Source organism: Zeugodacus cucurbitae, chromosome 5 (assembly GCF_028554725.1).
Source record: "Zeugodacus cucurbitae isolate PBARC_wt_2022May chromosome 5, idZeuCucr1.2, whole genome shotgun sequence".
In the NCBI taxonomy this organism is placed as follows: domain Eukaryota; kingdom Metazoa; phylum Arthropoda; class Insecta; order Diptera; family Tephritidae; genus Zeugodacus; species Zeugodacus cucurbitae.
Genome location: NC_071670.1, coordinates 1,085,574 through 1,111,423, shown reverse-complemented (window position 1 = coordinate 1,111,423; position 25,850 = coordinate 1,085,574). Strand labels below are relative to the sequence as shown.

The following is a 25,850-nucleotide window of genomic DNA, read 5'->3' as shown; positions in this document are numbered from 1 at the left end:
AAAAAAAAATGAGCAAGAAAAAGGTCGAAACGGTCACTGTGCGGAGCACAGTTCACTAGCCGTTCCCATTTGTTTGTGGAATGTTTCAGCGGCGCATTGCAACCCTGAATCAAGATAGTCGCGAATTGTGCGGCGAGCGCAGCCGATTCATGCGATGCAAACGATTACCGACAAACTTGGAACAAATGGACGCGCTTGGTTGCCGTAGAATGAAATAGGCAAAACCTGGTGCATGCAACAACAAATACATCGACGAAGTTGCCACGTGGTTGCAAACGTAATGCCCATAATTTTGCTTATATATCTCCAATATACAAACGATATACAATTTTCAAAAATCTTTTGGCTAAACTAGCATAGTTTCATGAAGACCAAAGTAATTAAAAGATGTTAGGGCTTTATGAGTGTGATATTCGTATCAGAGTTTAAATAATTTGTTCTATCATCGTTTTATAGCAAATTAACTATTTCAATTAAGACAAAAAATCTTGTAGGAATGCTTGATTCATCCAAAACGTGGTATAGAGTCTAAATAGTAGCATATATTCAATCTGCTATAAATTAGTTAGTGGCCAACATAAAAGTGGAAAATCCACGCATTTGCCCGTGTTTTGGGTGGATTATGGAAAATCGGTTAGGTGGCATGCTCTTTCGCAACAGAAGGCAAACTAGCAGGCGAGTGAACGCAAGCTGAAAAATCATCGGTCAGGCAGCAACGTTGTTGACGGCGACTAGTTTAGGTAAAACTCAAATCGCAAACGCACAGCAACGGCGACGGCAACAACTACCAAGCGAGCAAGCACGGCAAACAGCGCACAGTTCAATACAGGCGCACATACCTCTGAGTGAACAGTGTGAAGGCGCTGTTGTCGCTGAAATAAAAGAAAAGCGAGACAACAACGACAACGAAGTGAACCACAAAAAGGAAATGACGATAAAACGAGAAAAAGAATTCTGTCGATTTTTATTCGTCGCTCGCGTAGACTGCGAAACTTGAAAGTGAATTGAAAATTATTTTTACTGTCAGTGGCGTAAAGGAGGTGATTTCGAAGATAAAGTGTAGTTTTCCAGGCGCAAAGGAGCCACTATTGACGTATTTTGAATTGAGGTGAGTGCAAAATTGTATTTAAGAAAGTATCAGTGTATTTTTAAAATTAAATTAGTGTTTGTGATTTAAGAGTGAAGAAAGTTTGCCAGTGCTAAAACTTAGTTTAGCGCATTGTTTCTTAGGGTAAATATAATTTTATAATATTGTAACCAGGACAAGACGGTTTTTGCAAATATAAATCAACGTATAAAACAAAGCAATGCTTCGAATTTGCTCATAAATATTAAAGCCAAATAAATGTGCGCGTACCTAGAAATCAGAAATTTGTAACGCTTTAAAGGTGTTTGCATTCAAATGCAATAAAATTTGCAAGTTTATTAATTTAGGATTTGTCAGTGGCAATTCAATAATATAGAATAACCAACATACGCTTTATCTTCCACACAGCCATTACGACTCATCCACCACCACCACAAATACCATTGTCATTATCATCACTACCACAGTTGCGTGTGGTACCAACACCAGCAACAAGCAACCACCAGTGCAACCACTGTTTCGCTAACCAGCATTGCCATCGATCGATCCATCTGCCAGCAACAGAAATAGCAACGGGCTCATACATTTATCAGAGAGTGTACATTTAAAATTGTCAGCGTGATCACCACAATAAACACATCTGTCTTCAATATGACAAGCAACAAGGACACTGCGTCGTTCTTCGAGAACGGGACAACGCATCAATTCGAATACTGTTACAAACTTTATCCACAAGTGCTGAAGCTAAAGGCAGAGAAGCGCGGTAAAAAGCCTCAAGAGTTAATTCGTTTGGACGAATGGTATCAAAATGAATTGCCAAAGTTAATTAAAGGACGAGGGAAGGATGCGCATATGGTGTACGATGAATTGGTACAGACCATGAAATGGAAACAGTCTCGTGGTAAATTTTATCCACAACTTTCGTACCTGGTAAAGGTAAACACACCCCGTGCTGTTATGCAGGAGACAAAGAAAGCTTTCCGTAAACTGCCTAATCTAGAACAGGCCATAACGGCGCTATCAAATCTGAAAGGTGTCGGCACTACTATGGCTTCGGCGCTTTTAGCGGCTGCTGCTCCCGATTCAGCACCGTTTATGGCAGATGAGTGCCTAATGGCCATTCCAGGTTGGTAATAATGCTATACTTGTTATATTACGTATAAACATATAAGCGAATTAATTGAGGTCATTGAAAAATAAATAATATTACTAGCGTAAGAATCATTTTAGCATTCCTCTATTTAAACTATATTTTCGTATTGCAGAAATCGAGGGTATCGATTATACCACCAAGGAGTACCTCAACTTTGTGCAACACATCCAAAATACTGTTGCACGCCTGAATACAGAGGCTGGCGGAGAAACACCACATTGGTCTCCCCATCGTGTAGAGTTGGCGCTCTGGGCACACTATGTGGCAAACGACTTGAGTCCGGAACTACTGGATGAGATGCCTGGACCAGGTGCCGGCATTGGTGCAAATACCAATGGTAGCACAGTTAAGACAGCTAAGGTTCTTGTTGGTGAAGATACCAATGATGGAGATGAAGAGAGCTTAGGCGCAGGTATGTAAAAAATTTGTTTTTCTCCATTTCCACTTATTTATTGATTTGAATTGCTGTTGCAGCTGACAATGAACACATTAATCCAACACCGATTGCGACAGTGCCGGCTGCCTTGCAGGATGGCGACTCAAACTTTGTATCGAACGACTCCACCTCACAAGAACCCATCATTGATGAGAATACAACCCAGACCACAGCTACAACCTCAACCGATGACGGAGAAGTGGGCACACCGCTCGCATCCGATTCAGAGAGCAACTTGGAGGCACCCGAAAAGGCTAAACTTAAACTTAATAATAGCAACAATAGCATGAATGCGAATACAAATAGTAATAGCGACATTGTAGGCATTGACCATAGTGTCAGCGACAACAGCAACAACTGCAGGCAGAAAGCTGTAGTCGATGCATTAGTTGGTAATAGCAATGGTAATGGTAACGGTACTTTAGTGTCTTTGGGAGCAACCGGTAGCGATGGAGAGAACAGCAGTTGTCTACGCTCAACGGGCAACGAAGAGGCAAGCGAGGAGGACGATATCGATGCAGAGGATGACAGCAGCAACAGCCTTCACATCGACCAGAACCACAAATCGATAACTCCATTGTTTGGTGGCAATTTGAACGATTCGACAAATTACACAAACGCCAACGCCAGCGATTCTAACAACGATTCCACGCTCAGCAGCGCTGCCGGTGTCGTGGCGCAAAAGCGTGCACTGCATTGTGACGGCGCCAGTGATGGCGAGCGTATTTTTACGGCGGATGATGCTAACAGTCAGCCAGAGCCGAAGAAGATACGGAGTGATTAAGTAGAAGATGCTGTGCAAATGTTTGCGAACGGGCTAGACGGGGGATAGCGGTTTAATTAGGGCGTAATTAAAGAAAAATATAGCATATAAGGAGCGAACGCGCTGGCCGGTGGGCAGGTGAAAAGACACATACCACATACCTAACAATAATAACACTACAACGTGCCGCATTTTATTTAGAAATATGGGCGAAACAGCGCGTGTAGCATTGCAGGATCACATTAATTCTATAATTTTAAGTGAAATTTTTACGGTTAATACCTTAACTAAAACACAAATGTATCAAGAAAGTAAACTAGAAATAGGCGAGCGAGCGAAAAATGCAAAGAAAGCGTATGCGACTAGCAAGCGTTTAAGTATTCCAAATAGTTGAAATAGAAATTGTCATGGACGCCAGTGGGCCGACTTGACGAAAACTCCACATGCAGCGTACACGCAGAAATGCTGTTGTGTAGTTGTAACAAATGCCTTGAAACCGTACAGCGTCCAGAAATTGCATGCAATCGCTTGTATGCTTTCTGTTTCCAGCAGCTGTAAAATTTGCATTTTGTTGCCGATTCTAATTTACCCTTCATACACAAGTAATTTTATTTTTATTTTTTATTACATTTTTCTAATTGAGTATGTTCCAGCTATTTATCAATAAATAAGAAAAGCTTCAAAATTAATACTGTCTTGAAAGCGAAAAAAATATATAATTTTAGTTTAATAATATTTTTTACATAGTTTACTTTACCATTATAGCGTATTTATTTCTGCATTTTTTCCACAAAAGAGACAACTTCAAAACAATACTTTAATTAAAGAACTAGCAAAAAAAAAACATTACGTACACGTTTATTAATTTACGCTAAATGTAAAACAAATAAGCAAATACATGAATATACAATACTTACAAAAACAAAACATAATACTAATATAATGAAAGTTGAGAGGAAATGTGAGTAAATGGAAAAGTATAACGATAAAATTATTGAGCTAAAGCCTTGAGCAAACATAACACGAAATTATAATTATTAAAATAATAAAAATACAGTAAGTAATGCAAGTTATTTTTAATTAATTAGTAACGTAATGTATACTTGAAAGCAAATTTAATTGCAACACACCACACACATACATACATACATGCATGCATACAAATATACATTCTACCAACATATTCAATCACACATTTGCAAAAAATTACTACAGAATAAACAGTGATAAAAACAACAAGAATTGGTTATATTTTACACAGACGAAAAATTTGTTTAATAATTAACCGGGTAAATATGTTTCATATAGTTTTTTTTTGTCAAATTAAATTTTACTACAACTACAAAAAAGCATAATTTGTATGCTTATGGTCTAACAAAGTATATTCTTTGGTTCTGCAAGCGTTTCGATACATAAATCCATGACAACATCTCTATTGCACACATTCTTTTCTATTTAAGCTAATGCGAGTATAATAAATAAATAGACAAATATGCAAAGTGATCAACAAATTCCACTACTACCTTAAATAGAAAGCAAAATAAAACATACAAATCGAAAATTTTTACAATAGCGCATTTACAACATATAACATACATATATAGAGCAAGTAAAAAGCATATACAAGAAATCGGTGAATATAATAATAACAGATTTAGTTATAATGCAGTATAAATAAGCAACATTTATAAACAAATATAGAAGACGCGAAAGAGAAATGAGATATTCAAAAATACAATAAATTTAAAAGCATAAATATACTTAGGTAATAAAAATTTTGTAGTAAAAAATCAAAGAGCAGATTAAAATTGTAGCATTATAGAGTAAAACCTGGCTTCTATTTAACAAGAAAAGTTGGGAATATACATACGTTGAAATGAAAGTGTAACACTAATCGCAGATGTTCGGAACTACACAATGCACGGCGCTGAGGAAAAGCGTTTGCAAAGAAATAGCAACAGCAACGGTATATAAAGAACATAAAAATGTTTATAAAAAGTAATATTAACAAATAATAAACACATATTTAAAATAAACTTACTTATTTTCAAATTTCAAATCGGTTTTGGGTGACACATGGAACGCTGGAACGTGTACGAGACAAAATTTAAAAGCATAATAGTCAATTACGAAAATTAGCTGCGCTCCGCTTGGGTGCCTGTGTAAATATGTTGGTTAAATTGGACTTCTTGTCATTAGTTATATATTTACAATGTTTACTAAGCGTTAAGCCAAAATTCAGGTGTGCCACTAGCCTCTAGATGTCGGTAGTTACTTCTGAGGTAAGTGGCCACTAACGACGGCCTACAGTTTTTTTTTTTCAAAAAGACGCTTTGATGTCAGAAGCATACTTGGTGGGCTTGGAAAACATCAACTGTTTGGCGAAGAGAATGATTAAAAATATTTAAATTGTACTTTATTTTACATATTACTAACTTGCGTTCATATGTACATATGCGCTTACAATAAAATGGCGCAGCCAGGTTCCGCCTCAATTTGCAAATATAATGCTTTTAAATATGAATTTTAAATAATTTTCGAGTTATGTTCATTAAATTTCAACTAATCGTGCGTATTTCGTGATCACTCGCTATATTTACTGCTCGTTATATTAATTTTGTCAAAAATACACGCTTACATACGCATTGAAAGTATGTACATATGTGTGTTTAAGTGCTTGACTTGCAGCGAATTTAACGCTTTTTTGGGTGCATTTGGATGAACTTCCGCCAAAGCACAGTGTGTCGAAAGTCCGCAAATGCACCAAATAATAATTATTTCAGAATCTCCATACGCTAATACAACTGCATAAATGTAAGCATATGTGAGTATTCATTTGAAATTGTTATATTCATGCATATGGAACAGTGTAACCACTTTCAAAATGGCCAAGCACGACACTCATCGGCTTGTGAACGATGCAAGTAAATAAAATTCAAACAAATACAAGCGAATGTGGTAGCATACGTGTGTGTGTGTGCCATAAGCCGGCAAAAGGCCACCACCAACGGGGCAGCTGCACCGCTGGAGGATGAACGCAAACAAAGGCATCGGTGGCAGGTAGCAAACAGTACCATTGTTGTTGCCATACAGCAAGCCGTACACAATTTCTACGCTTTGTAGCTCGCATGTATCCGGCAACGCTGCACTTTGTTGTTGTTTACATTTTGCTTTGTGCCGCCTTCGGCATTAAATACTTGAATTTATGTACACAAATAGACGGAATAGCAATGAAAAGAGAGAACGCAGATGTATGGTGTAGTTGAAGAAAATATAGAATGGCGATAAATGTGGATGCGAAAGAACAAACGAAAATAACAATATGTAGCGGATACTGTAGAATGGAAGATGGCGAAAACTAAACAACCCCCGGCTTTTGCGATTTTTTTGCTTTTGTTGTTATCGCTTGCGGAAGTGTGCACAATGCGAGATGTGGAAAATGTGCTACTGTATATTTGTTTGTTTGTATATCGGTACATATGTATAAATATGCAAATGGAAGTTCACACAATCTAAATTTCTAATGAGTGACCCTGTTTGTTGGCAATACGTGCTGGAAGCGACAGCGCTGTAAGCTGCGCTAAAGCAGCGGAACGACAGCGCCACATATTCACAAACACATGCGCACATACATATACACACAGATGTGCAATAACTAGGTATATCCGGTCTTTCGAGCAAACCTTATCCACTATTTCCGAGTTTAGCAATACTACAGCAAGGACAGGTGCGTTAAGCAATGAGGCTGATAAGTTGTTGTTGCAAAAGTAAAAAGGTAAATATTGTTGGATTGTCGGTCCATGTCTTGATATATAATCTATAAATTTATGTTTGTATATATTTTAGTCCGAGGTATCATCGGGACTAGCCGTCTCGACTGTGGGAAAAGAGTTATCAACGAGTTTTTTCCAATCGGTAGTGCACTTTTTCAAGCTTTGTCACCACTCCAGAGAATTGGTTAGCGTTCTACGCAAGATTTTAACAATGCCCACAAAAGCTTCCAGTGCTGGATATTGACTACCCGCAGAATTATCTATCTATTATATCTCTGATGCTGGTAGGAAACTATTCGTCATAAAGAGCCCTAATGGACCCGAGTATCAAACAGTAAAATTAGGTTTCTCGCATTTAGTGGTTCTGATGTCGGAAATGCTTACGTTTTAATGTTCCTCATACTTAGTTCAAACTGTTTGCTACCAAGTAATCGGTTCACCTTACTATATGCCCAACATACATATGTCTAACCAAACCGGCTGGTTTTCGCAAATTGCTTACTCTTGGCCGCTTGGCAACTCTTCGCTTGAGTGGAATCGCGTTGGTAAAGTCGAATGCCGCTCATCCAGCTACTAAGTGCACGCTATTGCGCTAACCAACCAGCCAGCCAGCCATTCAGTGAATAAAGCGGGTCGCTCAAGTGAGAATGTGTCTTCAATGAGTGCGCAACTTGTCTGCCGTAGTGGGAATATTTATTGACTTCTGCTATACAAATTTGTTGCTGCAGCAAAGATTTTTTTACACCAAAAGCAGTCAACTAAGCAAAACGCAAATTAAACTGGAAATCAATGTAAGCAACACACGTCAATTGCAATTCGCGCACTTCGGTGCTAATTACACAGTGAATCAATGCAAGGAAATATAATAGCTGAAATTTAACCTGGTCAACTGCAAACGAAAAATCTACCGTGTCAGCGTTTAGTAGTAGTAAGAAAAGAAAAAAAACTAAAGCAAGAGAAAATCGAAATTTGGCTTTGCATTGGTGATTTGTGAAAAGAAATTTACTTTTCGTTACAATCGACGCTGCGCTTCCTCACTTTTACCTCAGCGCTCACCTACAGCAGCGCGCGTAGCACATACAACCACACAGCCACACGGGCGGGTGCACAAGGCGTACACACATCTTCTTACTTACCATCCTCTAGCGACTGTCAATGAAGCGCCCACAACAACAAAGTATAAATAAAAAAACCACTCGGCGCTTACAACGACGCGCTGCTCTTTGCGCTCACTCGCGCTCTGCGCTGTTTGAGTGGTTTGCTATGAGCGCCAGCTGCGTGTTTTTATTTAATTTACGATTTTTTTGTTTTGCAATTGGAAATACTATTCTTGGAGAATCTCACTCGTTCGGTAGTTTAATGATGCGCGGCATAAGTAAATAAATTTATTGTGTGCACTTTAAGCAAAAATCTGGTATGTGTAAGATAAAAATCCGTTTATGACCGCAATTGTGGGGCGTACAATAACAAACAAAATGAAAAAAAATCGAAAAATTATATAAAAAGTGATCTAGACGCATTAAATCTATGTCCATATAGTCTTATCAAGTGAATCACTGGCGCGTTACAGTTGATTTGCTGCTGTTGTTCGTGGAATTAACAGAGCAAATAAATAATAAAAATATAAAAATAAATGAAAAGCAATTTAGTGCAAAGTGTACATATGTATGTATGCGTGTATGTACGGGAGCAAATGTGGTGACATGCTCGTGTGCTGTTTTTAAAGTTAAATTCTTCTATTCTTACTAAATACAAACAAAATTCCGTGTTAAGTGGAGCACTGACGTGGGGCCAGTGCCAGTGCTGGACGTAGTTGGTCGAACTCACAGGCGTGCTACTTTGGTTAGCGTTTGTTAAAGTTCATTAAAATTCATAATTTGCGGTTAAGTGTGATTAAAGCAGCATGTATGCCTGCCTGACTGTTACATGTCATACATATTATACATAATATATGTATGTGTCACTTGTGTATATAAACATGTTTACAAAGAAATTCTTCTGTTGCAAATAAAAATATGTATATATTTAAACACACCTGTGTAAATATGTTAAAAAATATATTAAATTAAAAACAAACTCAAAGCAAATAAGCGCTTTCTAATGATAAATTTGCTCATAAGTTGCCTCGTCCCGTGCGAGTGAAATGTAATTATCCTTAAAGCTCCCCAGTGCGTAGCAAAAGTAATTTCATTAGCTCATCGCTGTATAGTTTCATTCAATTAGTGCGTGAGTTGCCCACTGGCCTCACTGATAACTACATGATCGGAAGTAAAACATAAGCTGCTGTTAATGTCAGCCGGTGAATAAGAAGGCGAAAACAAAGCAAATTATCAAATAGTGAGGCTGTACGGAAAATACGCAGAGATTGGGACAGTTTGGGATCTTTATGATCAGTGGTATCGATAAGCAGTTTATTTTACCGTTACAATTCACATCCATTCACGGTTAAAAATTCGAATTGGATCTGGTTTGGCGGACACCGATAAGCCAGTTAGCCAATCAGAATACATACGATATCTTTTGAGTTAACGGTATTAAACGCTTCATTTCGTTCGGCAGCGGCAATACAATAATACTACTGGGCCCAGATCCCTGCGGTGGGATCCCATACAATCAAGGATATGTTCCGGATTGAGGAAAATATAGACTGAGAGCGGCAATGGCGACCGAGAGCTGGTCTACGTTTAGCAAAACGCCTAAACCTCCGAAGGAGCAAACTAAGAATACTGGTGGGACTTTATACAGGTCACTGTAAGCTCAGGAAGTATCTATACAATCTGGGCATGATATCATTAGAAACCTGCCGCTTCTGTGACGTGAAGGATGAAACACCTCTACACCTGCTGTTAGATTGTGTAGCACTTCACAGGAGCAGGAGCAGGAGCAGAATATTGGGTCTTAGTAATCCAATTGAGGAGCGCTTCGGCTCCCTTACTGCTGTCTGGAATACATCAGAGTGATGTGACTAATGGAGTCGATGTAGATATCGTGAGAGGACCATAGACCACAGGTCGCAGTGCATATCTCAATAATTACTCTAACACTCCATGCTTAAATTCGCGATTACACTCGAATATAAAAAATATTGAACTAATAACGGTTCTCAATTTAACATTTTTTTCATAGTAGTATAGGGAGTTATCCACCGGCATCTATAGGGACTGACCTCCCGTCATCTGCAAGGAAAAGAAGATACCCATAATTGCTTGGAAACATTCTCAGATTGTCTTCTTAAAGATTATAGCTTGGTCTAAAACAAAATACAGTGTACAAGCGTGTTCCGATTCTTTAACTTATGGGATTAAATCGACACATTTAGTTCGAATCTCCTTCGATGTTCGGTTTAACGAAATCTTTCAAATTCAAAAATTTTTTCACTAAACATACTGTTAGAAACACTTAACTGACATCTAACTTTATTTTACTGATATTTAGTTCAAAACATCTACTACCTCTCCATGGATCTGAGCAAGCACATTGACGAATGGAGCAGTTATTGTTAGCGCGACATCCCATATTTCCCGGCGCCTTGAATTCCAATTGAGGAACGTACATATCATCTACTTATGTACATATGTATGTGCGAATACTATAAATATTTTCTAGCTGACATCAAATTCTAAATCACAACAAGAACAACAGACGTTTTCCTACTAATTTTCGTCAAAAAAATAAAATTTAAAATTACAACCTAATGTCCTTGTTCCGACAATTTTTCGGCTCCACATCAAATTCATGGATACGTGCCCTCATCATCTTCGTACTCACCTGGGCGCTGCTCGTCTACGTTTTCGTCAATAAACTCAATACGCAACCGAATGCGGACATAGATACGATAACGGCGAAACGCATCAATCAGGCGTTACAGCTGCTCGAATACTCAAAGCAACGCAATGAGGAGCTGCGTCAGATGATCGAAAAGCTTTCGAGGTGAGTAAAGCCAACTTAGTGAGGCTAAAGTAGTTTAAGTCGTACGGTATAAAATAAAAAGACGTTGTCAATGTTCAAAGGACTACAATTCTTCCGCAAAATCTTTTTCTCGGTAACTCCTAATGCCGTCTCTTCGGATGGTAATATCGTCCACGCTTCTTAAACGGGAATGGTGAGGGTCTTGCCTATAGCTTTATTGTCTTATAACCATGGCTTTCGGATAATCGGATATATCTGAACCATCTTTAATATGTCTGAAGCTCATTTGAACTCCTCTAAACTGACCAGAGCTTACGTTGAACTTTAGCACGACCGGGGTATTGAATTCGAAAAGATGAGAACCCTTTAGACTTACATTTGTTCTTTAGATGCTCTTTTATAAATTTACGAATATATTTGATGTTATAACGGTATCTCGCCGGTTAAACAGTGCGCTTTATTGTTATTCTTTATGCAATTTAATGCATTCCCATTCTTCCACTCCAGCTGCACACGCGCCAATTGTTCGCGGATTAAGTAGCCTCCAGTTACCCGCTCAGCTGCGTGTCGCACACGATTGCTTGCTTTTCCAATTGTATAGCACAATACGAAGAGATAGGCGCCCTATGCCGCGCTTGTGGTGGCTCTGTTGTCATTATTGGGGCATAAGTGTTTCTCGCAATCGTGGGCCGGTTGTGTGCAAGAGATTACAAGCGATCAAAGTGTGGCTGCGCCATGACAAATGCGCGCTGATTAACGCAGTGAAGCCTAACGGTAATTGCGCCGGTAAAGGGTAGTGATTGCTAAACGCTTTCAATGGCCAGCTAATTGAGCTGCAACGCTACCGTAACGACTTTGAGTAGCTAGCAAATGGCGCGACCAGAACTAAAATACTCACCTTGCTTGCGTCGACGCAAATTTGCACTAAGCTTAATACATAACCGTTAACCGTGTGTAATTTTCTTTCGATTACTCTTCCACCGTGTAGCGACCAAATCGACAAGCAATCGGCGCAGCGGCTCATCGAGAAGCTCGAATTTAATTTACAAAACTCCATAAACGTACAAAATCAGGATGCAGTGTTGGCTGATTTTATGGGCGCCGGCGACGGCGATAGTGGCGCGGACTTGTTTGGCGGCATGCCGGTGCCCAATGCAGTTGCACAAAGTGCTGGAGGCGGCGTACACGAGCCCAGCTTGGAATATGAGCTTCTGCGGCGTCGCATCGGTTCGAATGTCGGCGAAATTTGGAACTACTTCAGCAGCGAATTGGGCAAGTTGCGCAAGCGCGCCGCGCCTACACAGCCCGAACTGACGGAGGACATCAATCAGGTGTTGCAGCTGGGCGCCGAACATAAGCGCTCGTTGCTGAATGACATTGAACGGCTGCGTCAAGTGGATGGTTATGAGGCATGGCGCCAGCAGGAGGCGCGCGATTTGAGTGATTTGATGCAGCGCCGTCTGCACTACCTGCAGAATCCGAAAGACTGTGCAAATGCGCGTAAACTGGTCTGCAAACTGAACAAGGTAAGAGCTTCGCCGCTGAAATGCTGCTCTTTTTGTTTCTGTGAACTGCTTTGTTTCGATTGCAGGGCTGTGGTTATGGCTGTCAGCTGCATCATGTTGTTTACTGCTTCATTGTTGCCTATGCGACGGAGCGCACCATGATATTGAAGTCGCGCGGCTGGCGCTACCACAAGGCTGGTTGGGAAGAGGTTTTCTTGCCCGTGTCAGAGACCTGCTTGGATGCAGACGCTGCGCATGCGAGTAATTGGCCAGGACGTCATGACATGCCTGTGCTAGTGTTACCCATCATCGACTCACTGATGCCGCGTCCACCGTTCCTGCCGTTAGCCATACCCGAGGACTTGGCACCACGACTCAGACGCTTGCATGGCGATCCGATTGTCTGGTGGATTGGGCAGTTCTTGAAGTACTTGCTGCGTCCGCAAAAGGGCACATTGGAGTTCCTAGAGTCGGGACGTACGAAACTGGGTTTCAAGAGGCCTATTGTAGGGTAGGTTCAAATTTCTTTTAATTTTCATATTTCTTGGTATTAATAATATAACTTTTGTGCAGTGTGCATGTGCGCCGCACGGACAAAGTCGGCACCGAAGCCGCTTTCCATCGTATAGAGGAGTATATGACGCACGTGGAGGACTACTTCCTCCAATTGGAGATTAACGGTACCACAGTGCCGCGTCGCATTTTCCTTGCTTCCGACGATGCGCGTGTCATCGAGGAGGCGCGCACCAAGTACCCGCAATACGAGGTCATCGGCGATCCCGATGTGGCGCGTATGGCTGCGGTCTCCACGCGCTATACCGACTCCGCGCTAAACGGCATCATACTCGACATACATCTGCTATCGCTCTCCGATTATCTCGTCTGCACGTTTAGCTCGCAAGTATGTCGCATGGCTTACGAAATCATGCAGACACTATATCCGGATGCGGCACACCGCTTCAAATCGCTGGACGATATCTACTACTATGGTGGGCAGAATTCGCACAATCGGCAAGTGGTGATCGGTCACACGGCGCGCAATCAATTCGAGATCCATATGAAATCAGGTGATCTAGTGGGCGTGGCCGGCAATCATTGGGACGGCTACTCGAAGGGCCAGAATACGCGCACAAAGCAAGCGGGACTCTTCCCCTCCTTCAAAGTGGTCGACAAGGTGGAGACCGTCAAGCTGCCGCTATACGAGCAGGTTCAGCAGGGGCGGCTGTGAATGGCGGCGCATGCGCCGAGTGTGAGTGCAACGACAGGAAGCGTATAAATCAAATTTTATGCCCGGTTTCACAGTCAGTGCTTAGGTTGTGCTTAAGATAAAACTGAAATATTGCGTTTTACAGTTCATACTTAAGTTCTGCTTAAGTACTGAAAATGGGAGACTTAAGCAGTGCTTAAGTAACAGCTGATTTTTGTTTTGAATATTGACTTATTTGTCAAAAAAATAAAATAAAAATTATTTCTTGCATTCAATGACGGTTATATGCTTTCCTGCGAGTGGCAATAGGTGCCCCCACTCGCTTGCGGTGAAATTCGGTATACGTTTATTGTTTCCATTCATTTCCCAGATTCTAAATTTATTCGTCGCAAAGTTATTTTTCATCAACAATAATTTCAATTTGTCAGATGGTATTTGTAAACAAATGTTTTTCATTGTGCTGCCATATATCATAATAGAATTTTATAGAAAATAAGCATCGACTGTGAAACGCAAATGACTACTCAGTCAACAACAATGCTTAGCTAAGATTTTCGTAGGGCACAACTTAAATACGAACTGTGAAACCGGGCACAAGTTTTTATTTGGGTCAGTGTATGTAATTTATTTTTTTATTAGATTTTTTTAAGTAAGCATACATGTTTCTGTGCTGTGCAATAATGTTCTGCTAGATGCTAGATTTTAGTCAATAACTATACACACAATATGAAAGTTAATGCACGTACATATATATATTTTTATATAAAATTTTCGATATGTATGTGAACAAACGTAATTTGATTTTGCATACGAATTTCTATAATTGATAGACAAGCTGCACAAAATCGTTAGTATGATATTTTTTTAGATTATTTTTTGATTGAAAATCATGTTTATTTATTTTGGGAATGTTTATAAGTTAGCAATTAGGTAGTTGTAAGTATGTTACGGTAAGCAGACACCAAATCAATTGAATTTTTATAAAAAAGAAACGTATATATATATCATAAAAGCAACATAGAATACACAAAATAAGAATACGCTGTTAAGTAGGGTTTAAAATAGAATTAGCAAGACTTTAAAACTACTCGAATATCCGATTAAAGACATTTAATAACAAATTGCCCGGTTCCAAACACTACGAAGCTGAACTGCACCAAAATAAATTAAAATAAATTGCAAGTGCTTTATCAAAGCAATATTCCAGTGTTGAGCTAAGCATTTAGAAAATAGTTTTATGCAGCGTTGACGACTGTATATATAATAGACAAATTATTAGAATATAATTTGAGAACGAATCTGAAATACAAATAAGATAGTGTTCAAATAAATATTAACAAATCATTGTGTCGTCGCAAAAAATATCAAATTCCGTTTTACAAAATGGAAATTGTCGAGAAGTGAAACTTTATTTAATTTTTTATTTTTATTATATGCGTAGCACAACGCGTTATAAGCCAACATATTTGACAAAATTTGCACATATTTCTAAGACCAGATCAATAATTTAAAAACTGTAATTCATAAGTATAAATTATTAAATAATAAGTATAATTAAAAATGGAAAAAAGTCTTTAATTTGCAAAGGATTCGCCGAAAATGAAAGGTAAAGACATGCATGTATTCACATTAACTACATATTTATTATTTCAAACTATCAAATAAGCATTATTTTTATTAAATTTCGATATACCGTTATTTTTCTCAAACGAAAAAAACCGTGAAATTTAATATAAATCTCAAACCTATGTTTTATTATGCACATTTCAATAATTTCATTGATTATTTTCTTTTAATTAAATTAAATTTAATTAAGAAATTTTATTTGATAAAATTTTTTCAATAATAAATTAAATTTTGTGTAATATTTTTTTCAACCTTATTTTTAAGTTCGTGCATTAATCGTATCTCCATCATTTTAAATTCTTTTTTGTTTTCATTTTTTCCAAAAAAAGTCGTCTTTATGTTTCCCAAAATCTTAAATATAATCTCAAAATATATTTTCAATATATTTTTGAATTTCAAACATTTAAAAAGTAACGCATAACGCAAAGCCATTTGAAATCAACATGCAAATCAATGGGCAACACTGTTTACGATCACCCAGTGCCAGAGAACGTTAAATATAGAGAAGGACCAATTGCGGACCAGCATGTGAATTGTCAAAAACTAACAAGATCCTATAAGCGAGTTTCACCACGGCAGGCTCGGAAGGAGAAATATTAACAGTGCCTCGTAACAGAGCTGAGTATTAATTAAAAAATATGCTCACAGGTTTACATTTCTATTATAGACGCATGTTATTCGTTTTGCGGATATTTATGAATGCATCCACAATTGAAAACATTATGCGATTTAAGAGGTATATTTGTAAAAAATGCATTAATCGTATCTCCATTATTTTAAATTCTTTTTTGTTTTCATTTTTTCCAAAAAAAGTCGTCTTTATGTTCCCCAAAATCTTAAATATAATCTCAAAATATATTTTAAATATATTTTTGAATTTCAAACATTTAAAAAGTAACGCATAACGCATAACGCAAAGCCATTTGAAATCAACATGCAAATCAATGGGCAACACTGTTTACGATCACCCAGTGTGAGCCAGTTGACAGTTGTGCTTTCATAATTCATTCGTTGCAGTAGCGGTCAAGTGCGCGTTTAACTTTTCGAGGATCTCTATAAAATATCGCGTATTTGTTTATTAAAAGTATAAATAATGTAAGTAGTTAGTGCAATTTAGTGCATATTGTTTGAAAATACAAGTAAGTGCAAGTGAAATGAAAGTGGTGCGCCGGCTACGCTTTGGTTCAGTTATGTGCAAAAGTGTATAAGCGAAAGCGTCAATTTGTTATTGTACAAATAAAATATGCTTATTTATAAGCATAATATGCTAAATAAATGTGTAGTGTGCCTAAATACACAATAATAAATGTAAAAATGAAGAATAAAGTGAGAAAATGCCAACAAGGACACATTCCAAAGAGACAGTGTCGTTTGGTGAAGGTGAATACAATGACAGGTGAGTTTTTGTTGCACATGTTTTGTTTACAGCTTTTAAGGATTGCATGAAATTGAAACAAAAGAAAAAGAAAACAACTGTCTTTTTATGGCATTTTATTTTTGCAAATACTCGAAATTATCTTTGTAAAAATTATGGCCAAATATAGTTACTTAAAAGCGGGTGATTTTCAAATTAAAAAATCTCTATTAGATCAGGTCCGCATTCTGGTCCTGATTTGGTCCCTGAAAAGTGTAAAACGACGTAACCTCGAGATATTTTAATACAATTAGTTAAACAACAGTGGGTTAAATGCTGTCTTTAAATATTAAAAAGCTAATGCTTTGCTGCTATAACACTACTCCAGTCCCAAGCGCTCTCTAATGCCCATTTTCTTGATCAGCGTGTACAATGAGAATGAGAACTTGGCGATCTGTTTGAATACTTTGTCAATAAAATCAAAATCTGTTATAACAATAAACCAAACTCACATTGAGAAAGCTGCCCAGTGTTATGGGAAAAATTTTGCCCGCATTTAGTTCCATCACACGCTGTGTGCGCTGCATAAAGAAAACAAGCATTTTGCGAAAGCGCACATCCTGCGCCACCCAATTGGAGTGAAATATCTGCTGCGACAAGCGTTCACTGTCGTCCATGAGGCACTGCGCATAGTAGCAAAGCGGAAAGATCTCAACCACAACAGCCAGTATGTAGAAACAGCATGCGATCTGCGCGGAAAGCTGCTCGGCGAATATAAAGATGTTAATGAGCGTTGCGCTGAGTATGCTAGCAGTGATCATGAATTGTATGAAGATTGTAAGGGAAATTATGGGTGCCACCACGTCGTAGAGTCTGCAATGAGCCCAACAGTTATGAATAATATGGTCCACCTAAAAAACTCACCCCAATAGATTTTTGTGATCAATTATACAAAGCTTCAACTCTTCTAAATTTGCATCCAAATTCGTTTCGTCATCGGTGGCGAGCCTACTGAGTCTCACCAATAAAATATTCATATGCGTACGTAGTACGCAGACGTAAATGACGGCATAAGAGTCGTCCACCACCTGTTGAAAGCAAGCCACATCCATGAGCGCGAATTCCATGATTGATGCTGCTATGAACTCCAGCTTCGATTTGCGCCAGTCAATAAGTGGATTGTACAAAGCATATGGCGGTCGTCCGAAGATCACCGAGCCGAGGAATGTGCTCGACGCATAACTCCAGTACGACATGGCGAAGAGCACGACGAAACGATTGCCTTGTTTCACAAGTTTTCGCAGCTCAGCGATTTCTGCTTCAACGCGACAACGCGCATCCAAACGATCCATGAAAACGTTTGCTGTGCGCAATTTGGGCAGCAGAAAAGCCATGACCACTATTTTCACCGAACAACCAATCACATTTATGGCCACTTGAATGGAAGTGAGCAAGCTGCTTGGCACCAATTCCTCAGTGGACATGGTAGCGTAACTGAAGACGAACGATAGAGGCAGCCAAATGGTGACCAATACATTCGGTATGAGCGAGTACAGCGCGTAAAGCCATTTACGATGCTTAGGCATGTAAATGCCCAGCACGCGAAAACCTCTAAAGAGATAGTCGGTTGCCTGCACTGTGCGCACTGCTGGTTTATCTGTTGTTTCTGCTGAAGATTCGCGCAATAAATGATGGTTACGAGGCTGCTTGGAAATTGAATCTAGTATTACTTGCCTGTTCGACGTTGGGCTGCAATGTCTGCTTGTAACTGGTGGCTACTCGATGGTGCGTCCTCCATATTTGCGGCGAATTCTCAATTTTAAAAGCATAGCCAGTCCTTCGAATGTAAAGTATTTATAGCAAATGCACGCCATTACTTATGGAATCGCTTGCAAAATAAGTTTTGAAGTAATTTCGAAAGTTTTTAAGTTCGCGTCAAGGGTTTGGGACTGTCAAAAATGGTTGGCAAAGAGTGTGTATCTCATCTGTATACCAGTAAATTTCGGTTGAGAATTTGCCTAATTTGTTCTCTCCTCTTTTGAGGTTCAATATCAAGGTTAAAAGAGAGGACTATCGCTATGGTGTTCCATAATCTTAAGTTTTTGTCTTCTGACCTTTGCTAGCTAGAAAGGGATTAACCATTACAAAAATTTCTGTTAAAAGTAATACATCTTTCAACTGTAAGGTCCCGGTTGCTAGTTCCCAAGATCATTCCACAACTTTTTTACAGCTCATCAGGTTCGTTCAGTTTAGACTTGCCTGAGATATATTGTAACCCGTATAATGTAACCATAAATGCTCTCCGACTGAGTTCTTTTTGTCAGTGTAGCTGCGTTGGGTTTTTAGCACTTTAAATATTCAATTAAAAATTAAATTTGGTCACAATGCTTAGACGATAAACTTTATCGAATGAATTTTTATTTATTAATAAATGAAACTTTTATTATTTTGGTGTGAGTGGAAACTTATGTTCGCACAACTCAGAAGTGGAATAACTGGATGTGTTTAATTGTTCTTTAAACGTAATATTTACCGTTTAAGAAACGACATCGAAAGTTGGTTTTTGCTAATTGAGTTATTAAAGTGTTGTAGGAAATTCAATGAGCTACTTTATAATAAAATATAATTTTAACGTAAGCGTTGGAATAAATCCGTTATAAATAAGACGTATGTATGTTCGTAGAAGGAGGGCTTAATCGCATGCATAAATAATTGAGTATGATTTGCGGTTGACAATTTCACAGCGAGAGTGACATAAGGAGGTGAATGTTGCCGTAAAAACTATGCAACGCGAACGCCCCTAATTATTTTTTCTCATGAGTCTATTTCTGATATTCCCAAACGGAGGGTGTAGAGTATGTTCATAAAGTGTAATGACTGCCTGTTGGCACCAAACCATACTATATATGATTATTACATAAGACTGCTTTGTGAAATCTTATCCGTTGGTTACGTTTGCAGACAGGTGTATTTGTAATATTGACCAAGAGCGAGCAGTGATGGTTTAGTATTTTAAATATTTCGATTCAGCAGACTGAATCTGATATCTACTGATATGAGAAACTGAGATAGCTTTAACACCCACTTTCAATTAATTCTCAGACGTCTTAGACACGACACTTATAAACTCATCCAAGTTCACTGTCTTGTTCGTTTTTTTATAAGGATTATTTTCTCGGAAACCTATATTTTACTTCTTCTATTTATTTTGACTCGAGAAAGTGCTTTTGTTTGCGTAATCCTTTGTGCACTAAGATTTATTGGACTTTGTGATATAGCTTTTTTAAATAACAAATATAGACAGTGAAGTGATAAGAGTCTGTGATATCAACATTTAAGTGCTAGAATAATAATTGTCTTCTCATGTAGCTAGAAGCAAGTGTAGTATCAGCCAGGCGTGCCTCATCATAGTATAATGTTTCTTGTACCGATATCTTCACTCGATACCGAGTCGTTCTTTCAAATTCATTTTTTCGATGAAAGTGTAAAGTGAGAAAGAGAATTTCGCAATCTGAAATGAGAAACAGATGAGATCTCGTAGAAGATGCTTCAAAGGTATTTGAAATCACTCACACTCACAAAACTGCTGAGCGTGACGGGAAATAATTTTCCAGCGGTCAAAAACATCGGACGCTGTGAGCGCTGTAAGAAGAAAATCATTAGCTTGCGATACTCCTTGCTTTGTTCCACCCATTTCGAGTGGAAAATCACATCCGACAAATTGTCACTCTCATCGATAAGACACTGAGAGAAGTAGCAAGCCGGGAAAATCTCTATCAACACAGCTAGTATGAAGAAGCAGCAGGCCACCTGTGTTTGGAACTCATTCGCAAAGATGACAATGTTGATCAGTGTGGTGCCAATACAAACGGCGGAGAGCGTGAATTGTATGAAAAGCGTCACTGAGACGATGGGCGATATGATGTCATAGAGTCTGGTAAATAAATGAAAAAGTTGGTTATCGCAGCGTTCGATTCAAACGAATCCCCAACCTACTCAATCAGCAATTGATGGTCCTTTATGCACAACTTCAACTCGCTGAGATGTTCTTCCAGGGTTAGCGCTGTGTTGTTGCCCAGTTTCTGTACGCGAAGCTGCAGAATTTTCATGTGACAAAGCATCATGTTGATGTAGATGACGGGATAGCCGTCGTTTACAGTTTGTTGCAGACAAGCGAGGTCCATTATAACGAATTCAAGGAATGAAGCAATTATGAACTCCGAGTGCGAACGACGCCATTTCAGAAAGGGAAAATACAACGAATACGGTGGATAACCCGAAAAGAATGAGGCCATAAATGTGCTGCCCGAGTAGCATAGAAAGATGGTCAAGTAAAATATGACGACCTTTTGACCGAAGCGCACCATTTTCTGCAACTCAGCGATTTCATCTGCGGCACGGCAACGCCTATCAAGCTGTTGTGTGATTGCCTGCGTTGCACGGAGCTTTTCCAACATACACATCATTACGATGAACTTCGCCGATCCGCCGTAGACATCGAATATGACCTGCAGTGAGGTGAGCAGATTGCTGATGTTTATTTCGTCGGACAGTGTGAAGAATATCAAAGTAAAACCAATCGGGAAATAGAAGGTGGTCAAAAAGTTGACCCAGAACGAATGTAAGACGTATAGTGCACGATAGCGCGAGGGCATAACAATGCCCATTAAGAAAGCAGCTTTGAAGAGATACTTCGTTGTGTCTTGCGTACTGACAGGCTGTACAACTGTGAAAGAGAAAATTCGAGTTAGAACTTGATTTAAAAATGTCGCGTCTACACCTACCGTCTTCCTCTACAGTCTCCTCACTTAAAGTTTTCACTAAATTCTTGGCTTCAAGCACACTTAACGGTTTTCTTTGGACGTTGGTATTCCGCTGTGCTGTCTTCACATCCTTTGCCATAACGGCTGTTAATTGAGGCTGTAACTTGCTCATTTTGCAGAGCATATCTGATGACTAGTCCCATAAAGCCAGTCGTAGCGTCTTTTATAAGCATTACGGCTCACAAACTGTTTGGGATCTGGTTGGTTAGAAAAGTCGAAAGGTCCCAGCACCGCCTGCTTTTGCACGTGGGCATGGTTTTTTAATGACTTTTCCGCTCCCATTGTGCTTTCATCGCCCTAATCTGTTGGCTAAGCTTTAACGGAATTTTCGATTCTGCTGAAATTATGGGCGAAACTGCGTCCAGCCCACCAGAAACGGCTATAATTAATGCATTGGCTGTGTACAAATGCCAGATGTGCTGGAGATTTTTTTCGTTCCAATTAGTAACTAATAACGTTTATTATGTCAAAGCGCTAGTTAGTAGCTGTTTAGCAATTAATCCGACATGTTGGGCGCGAGGTAATAAAGATTAGGACCGCGACTCAACTGGAGCTTGCACCTGTAAATGTTCCACGAACGTATTTCAGGGGGATTGGAACTGTCACGGATCGGTTGTTAGAGAATTTCGGTTTCGTTGAATTTTCGTTGAAAGCCGTTATTTGCTATTTGTAGTCGTCGTACTCGGCGGAAGTAAAGATTCCGCTACCGTTTGCTGCATACTCAGTTGGCCATACCATCCACGTCCTTTATAAGGGACTACTGATTAAGTCGTTTTCATTCGTAAAAATTGCGGCGCCCAGCTGATATTCGTTACTTTGTTATCTCTCCCCTTCTTTCCTCCGCTCAAATAATTTTCAAAAAACACATATTTTTTTTATAAAAATAATTTATTCGAATTCTCGTAATGCTATACCATTTGGAAAAAGAGTTACAACTAAATGTGAATAATACAAATACATTTTAGTCGCAGATTTGTACACTAAATTACTATAACGTTAGAGGCTAAAAGCGCGTTTAACTTAACTGTAAAAAACGGCAAATCAAAATCAGAAAAAAAAAAACAATTGTAAAAATGTAAAATAGAATAAAAAAATTTCATATTGCAACAACAGTATGACAAAAAAATCAGTGTGGACTAGAACAATTTATCAATTTAACGGTTACAGTTACCGTAACGTATAACGGTTTACATACACATATAACATACCGTTGGCGCTCAGCAAAGCACCGTTATATTATTTTGTAATGCCAATATTGTTTTTCATGTTTGTTCCAATACAATTGTGGGTAACTGTTATTTGGTATGCTACGAAAGTGGTTTGGTGTCGCATTAAATTGAGGTTATAAGCTTGCAACGTTTTGAATTTGTTTATAATTTCAACGTTTTAATTAGCTATGTTTATTTGTGTTACACGTTTGTTGATTTCTTTGTTTGTTTGTATATATAGTTTGGAGTTGAAAGAAACGCAATTAATACTTAATATGTAATATATGTTTGTATGTATGTATGTGTATATAATTGTTGTTTTTCATTTAACAATTTGACTAAGCAGAAGAAGCGCTATTTATAAAGTAACTACTTATATGTTTAATAATTTTTTGTTGTTTTTTGGCAAAATATATAATTACATAAATACAATATATATATGTATGTGCATACATACAAGTATGTCAAACTAACTGTAATTAATACATACTAAGGCTGACTGCAAGTGAAAGTTTTTGCTAAAAAAACGGAAATGAATCCTCGAGAGGAAGCGCTTTTTTTGAAAAATAAAAATTCAATATTTATTAGGAAAATTAATTAATAATATTCGTGATTAAATTTTTTTTCTGAATAGTAGCTTCTCGGCTGTGTTCGCCATACAGTCAAGCGGCGTTAATTGGTATTGCTTCAAAGAAAATCGATTTGATTTTATTTTTTCAAAAAATTTATGATTCTTGTCTTCGTCTTTCAATTTATCCACACATTTCGCAAAGCGCTGCTCTGAAGTTCAAGCTAACGAGTTTTGACTGTACTAATTTTTAGTATTTTTTGTTTTTTTTTTTCTTTCATGTTTTCAAATATGAATTCATAAACGTGATTTATTCACTTTTCACTTTGCTTGTCGATTATTTATATACGTCTGTATGTACCATATATATGTATAACGGTAATGCATACATACTCTACACTTATGAAATAACATCAGCCTTAAAGTTATGCACCTAACTCTCCGTGAGTATATATTTATATAGAGATGAAGAAGAAACTTACAAATTCCTAATATCGTAAATTCAAATATCCAATTCAAAAGCGAATGTCTCTCGTATAATATATGTTGAGAGTTGTTCGTTTTAACGGTTTTTACCTTTGATTGTTTTTTTTTTTTCGAATACACAATTTTTTTGTGATTTTTGTGTTTTCTGTTTTTTTTTCCTTTTAGTTTTGCTTGAGTTTTTAATTTTTCCACAATTTTTTTTTGTTAAGGCATCAATTGCATACAATTTCACATTGAAAAAGGATTTTATTATTATTTTTTTAATTTTCGAAAATGCGCAAAACATAATTAGGCGATTTTGAAAAATGTTTTCCTGCGTCCCTTTGTATTGAGCACATTTCTAAAATCGAATTTTGACATTCTTAAGTAAAACATAAGCAATGAATCGACTTCAAAAACGTACGCAAAAACTACTATTTCGAAACTTTTTTTTAATTATCGATTTATGGTTTACAACTCAATTTAAATGACAATTTATGCGATAAATTGCAAGCTTTGATAATTTTTGTTTCTCAAAATAAGCCGCAGTAGGAATTTGTTCTATTAGTTTGTATGTTGGTTTGTATCTATGTACAAATTCTTAGCATCTTATGTCTTTATCATTTGCTATATGTATGTACATATGTATGTTTGGCAAAACCAATTAAGTGTTTAGGGGTATGATTGGCATGTTTGGAGTAATTAGCTGCAATTTGCATTAGTTTTTACGCGTTTTTGTTCATTTAATTATACTAAGCTGCACTTTCTGCCGCTTATTAGCGTTATTAGCACTAACTAAAGCTGCTTAGCGAGTTTAAACACTATTCAGCTAAGTTGAAATGTATTCAGCGCATTAACTAATGTGTTATCTCGTCGTAAACTTCGCTATTAGTTAATAACTCGCATTAAAAATGGACATAAGTTGTATTCAGCTGCTAGTTAGAGCGCTGAATTTACACCCGGTTGTTCAGAACCTTTTAATTTGCGTTTTAGTGAATTTAAACGCTATTCAGCTAAGTTGAAATGTATTCAGCGCATTTACTAATGTGTTAACACGTCATAGACTTGCTTAGCGAGTTTAAACACTATTCAGCTAAGTTGAAATGTATTCAGCGCATTAACTAATGTGTTATCTCGTCGTAAACTTCGCTATTAGTTAATAACTCGCATTAAAAATGGACATAAGTTGTATTCAGCTGCTAGTTAGAGCGCTGAATTTACACCCGGTTGTTCAGAACCTTTTAATTTGCGTTTTAGTGAATTTAAACACTATTCAGCTAAGTTGAAATGTATTCAGCGCATTTACTAATGTGTTAACACGTCATAGACCTGCTTCTAAGTTATTAACTCACTTCAAAAATGCACATAAGTTGTATTCAGCGCCATTCAGCTGCTTGCTAGAGCGGCGAATTAGCAACCTGGTGTTATGAATTTACTGAATTGTGCACATATATGAATTTTTTTTTTATTCAGCGCACTTAGTTGTGTTTTAAAGCTGAAATTCAACTTTTTTTGAATATAGATTTTTGTTTTCTATTTCTTTTCTGGTGCAACAAAAGCATTCAGCAATGTTAAATGTTGTTTTTTGTTGAATAAAATTCGAAACTGCGTAACAGTAGCTGGTGTGCATGAATTCAGCGCGCTTATTTGTAATTCAGCACATGTATTAGTCATGTTATATTCAGCTTAAGTTTATCATTAGTAAATCAATTTCATGTTCCCTAAATATTCGTATGGGTTTAGGGCGTTAAAGCCACTTATTGTGTTCGACAAATTGTTTAATCTAAAAATGTATCAATAAAGCGATTGCTGAATACGCCTTTCAAGTGTTGTTTAAGTGATGAAATGGAAAAGTTGTTCGGGAGTATAATAGTTACACATGTGTTGTATGTATATGAGTGTAAATTGTTCCATGTTTTTAACATTTGAAATACTACTACGGTCTGCAAGATAATACCTGTCTAGTACGCTAA

The 25,850-nt window shown here is 37.8% G+C and overlaps 4 protein-coding genes across 7 annotated transcripts; 2 read left to right on the top strand and 2 right to left on the bottom strand.

The window, feature by feature from the left end:
* Nucleotides 1-691: 691 nt before the first annotated feature.
* LOC105212678 (dual specificity protein kinase splA) lies at nt 692-4,508 on the top strand. Of its 2 annotated transcripts, none has more exons than XM_011184811.3 (4): nt 692-1,108; nt 1,496-2,213; nt 2,353-2,652; nt 2,715-4,508. In XM_011184811.3, the coding sequence occupies exons 2-4, from the start codon at nt 1,739-1,741 to the stop codon at nt 3,458-3,460; spliced, it is 1,521 nt and encodes a 506-aa protein (XP_011183113.2). In that variant the 5' UTR covers nt 692-1,108; nt 1,496-1,738; the 3' UTR covers nt 3,461-4,508. The 2 variants fall into 2 exon arrangements, with proteins under 2 accessions (XP_011183113.2, XP_054086917.1); XM_054230942.1 differs by lacking the exon at nt 692-1,108 and adding an exon at nt 1,110-1,231.
* Nucleotides 4,509-7,526: 3,018 nt separating this feature from the next.
* LOC105212679 (alpha-(1,6)-fucosyltransferase) lies at nt 7,527-14,108 on the top strand. 3 transcript variants are annotated; one of them, XM_011184812.3, is made up of 5 exons: nt 7,527-8,003; nt 10,648-11,142; nt 12,110-12,647; nt 12,713-13,137; nt 13,200-14,108. In XM_011184812.3, exons 2-5 carry the CDS (start codon nt 10,907-10,909, stop codon nt 13,852-13,854), a joined length of 1,854 nt encoding a protein of 617 aa, XP_011183114.1. In that variant the 5' UTR covers nt 7,527-8,003; nt 10,648-10,906; the 3' UTR covers nt 13,855-14,108. The 3 variants fall into 3 exon arrangements, with proteins under 3 accessions (XP_011183114.1, XP_011183115.1, XP_011183116.1); XM_011184813.3 differs by lacking the exon at nt 7,527-8,003 and adding an exon at nt 8,190-8,626; XM_011184814.3 differs by lacking the exon at nt 7,527-8,003 and adding an exon at nt 8,739-9,054.
* A 2,841-nt stretch (nt 14,109-16,949) lies between these two features.
* Nucleotides 16,950-18,489, bottom strand: LOC105212742 (odorant receptor 7a-like). The gene is made up of 3 exons (XM_029040468.2): nt 17,738-18,489; nt 17,326-17,686; nt 16,950-17,267 (listed from the first exon to the last, which is right to left on the bottom strand). Exons 1-3 carry the CDS (start codon nt 18,397-18,399, stop codon nt 17,193-17,195), a joined length of 1,098 nt encoding a protein of 365 aa, XP_028896301.1. The 5' UTR covers nt 18,400-18,489; the 3' UTR covers nt 16,950-17,192.
* Nucleotides 18,490-19,801: 1,312 nt separating this feature from the next.
* Nucleotides 19,802-24,937, bottom strand: LOC105212743 (odorant receptor 42a-like). Its single transcript, XM_011184959.3, has 4 exons — nt 21,598-24,937; nt 20,810-21,539; nt 20,387-20,747; nt 19,802-20,324 (listed from the first exon to the last, which is right to left on the bottom strand). Exons 1-4 carry the CDS (start codon nt 21,758-21,760, stop codon nt 20,250-20,252), a joined length of 1,329 nt encoding a protein of 442 aa, XP_011183261.1. The 5' UTR covers nt 21,761-24,937; the 3' UTR covers nt 19,802-20,249.
* Between the last annotated feature and the right edge of the window lie 913 nt (nt 24,938-25,850).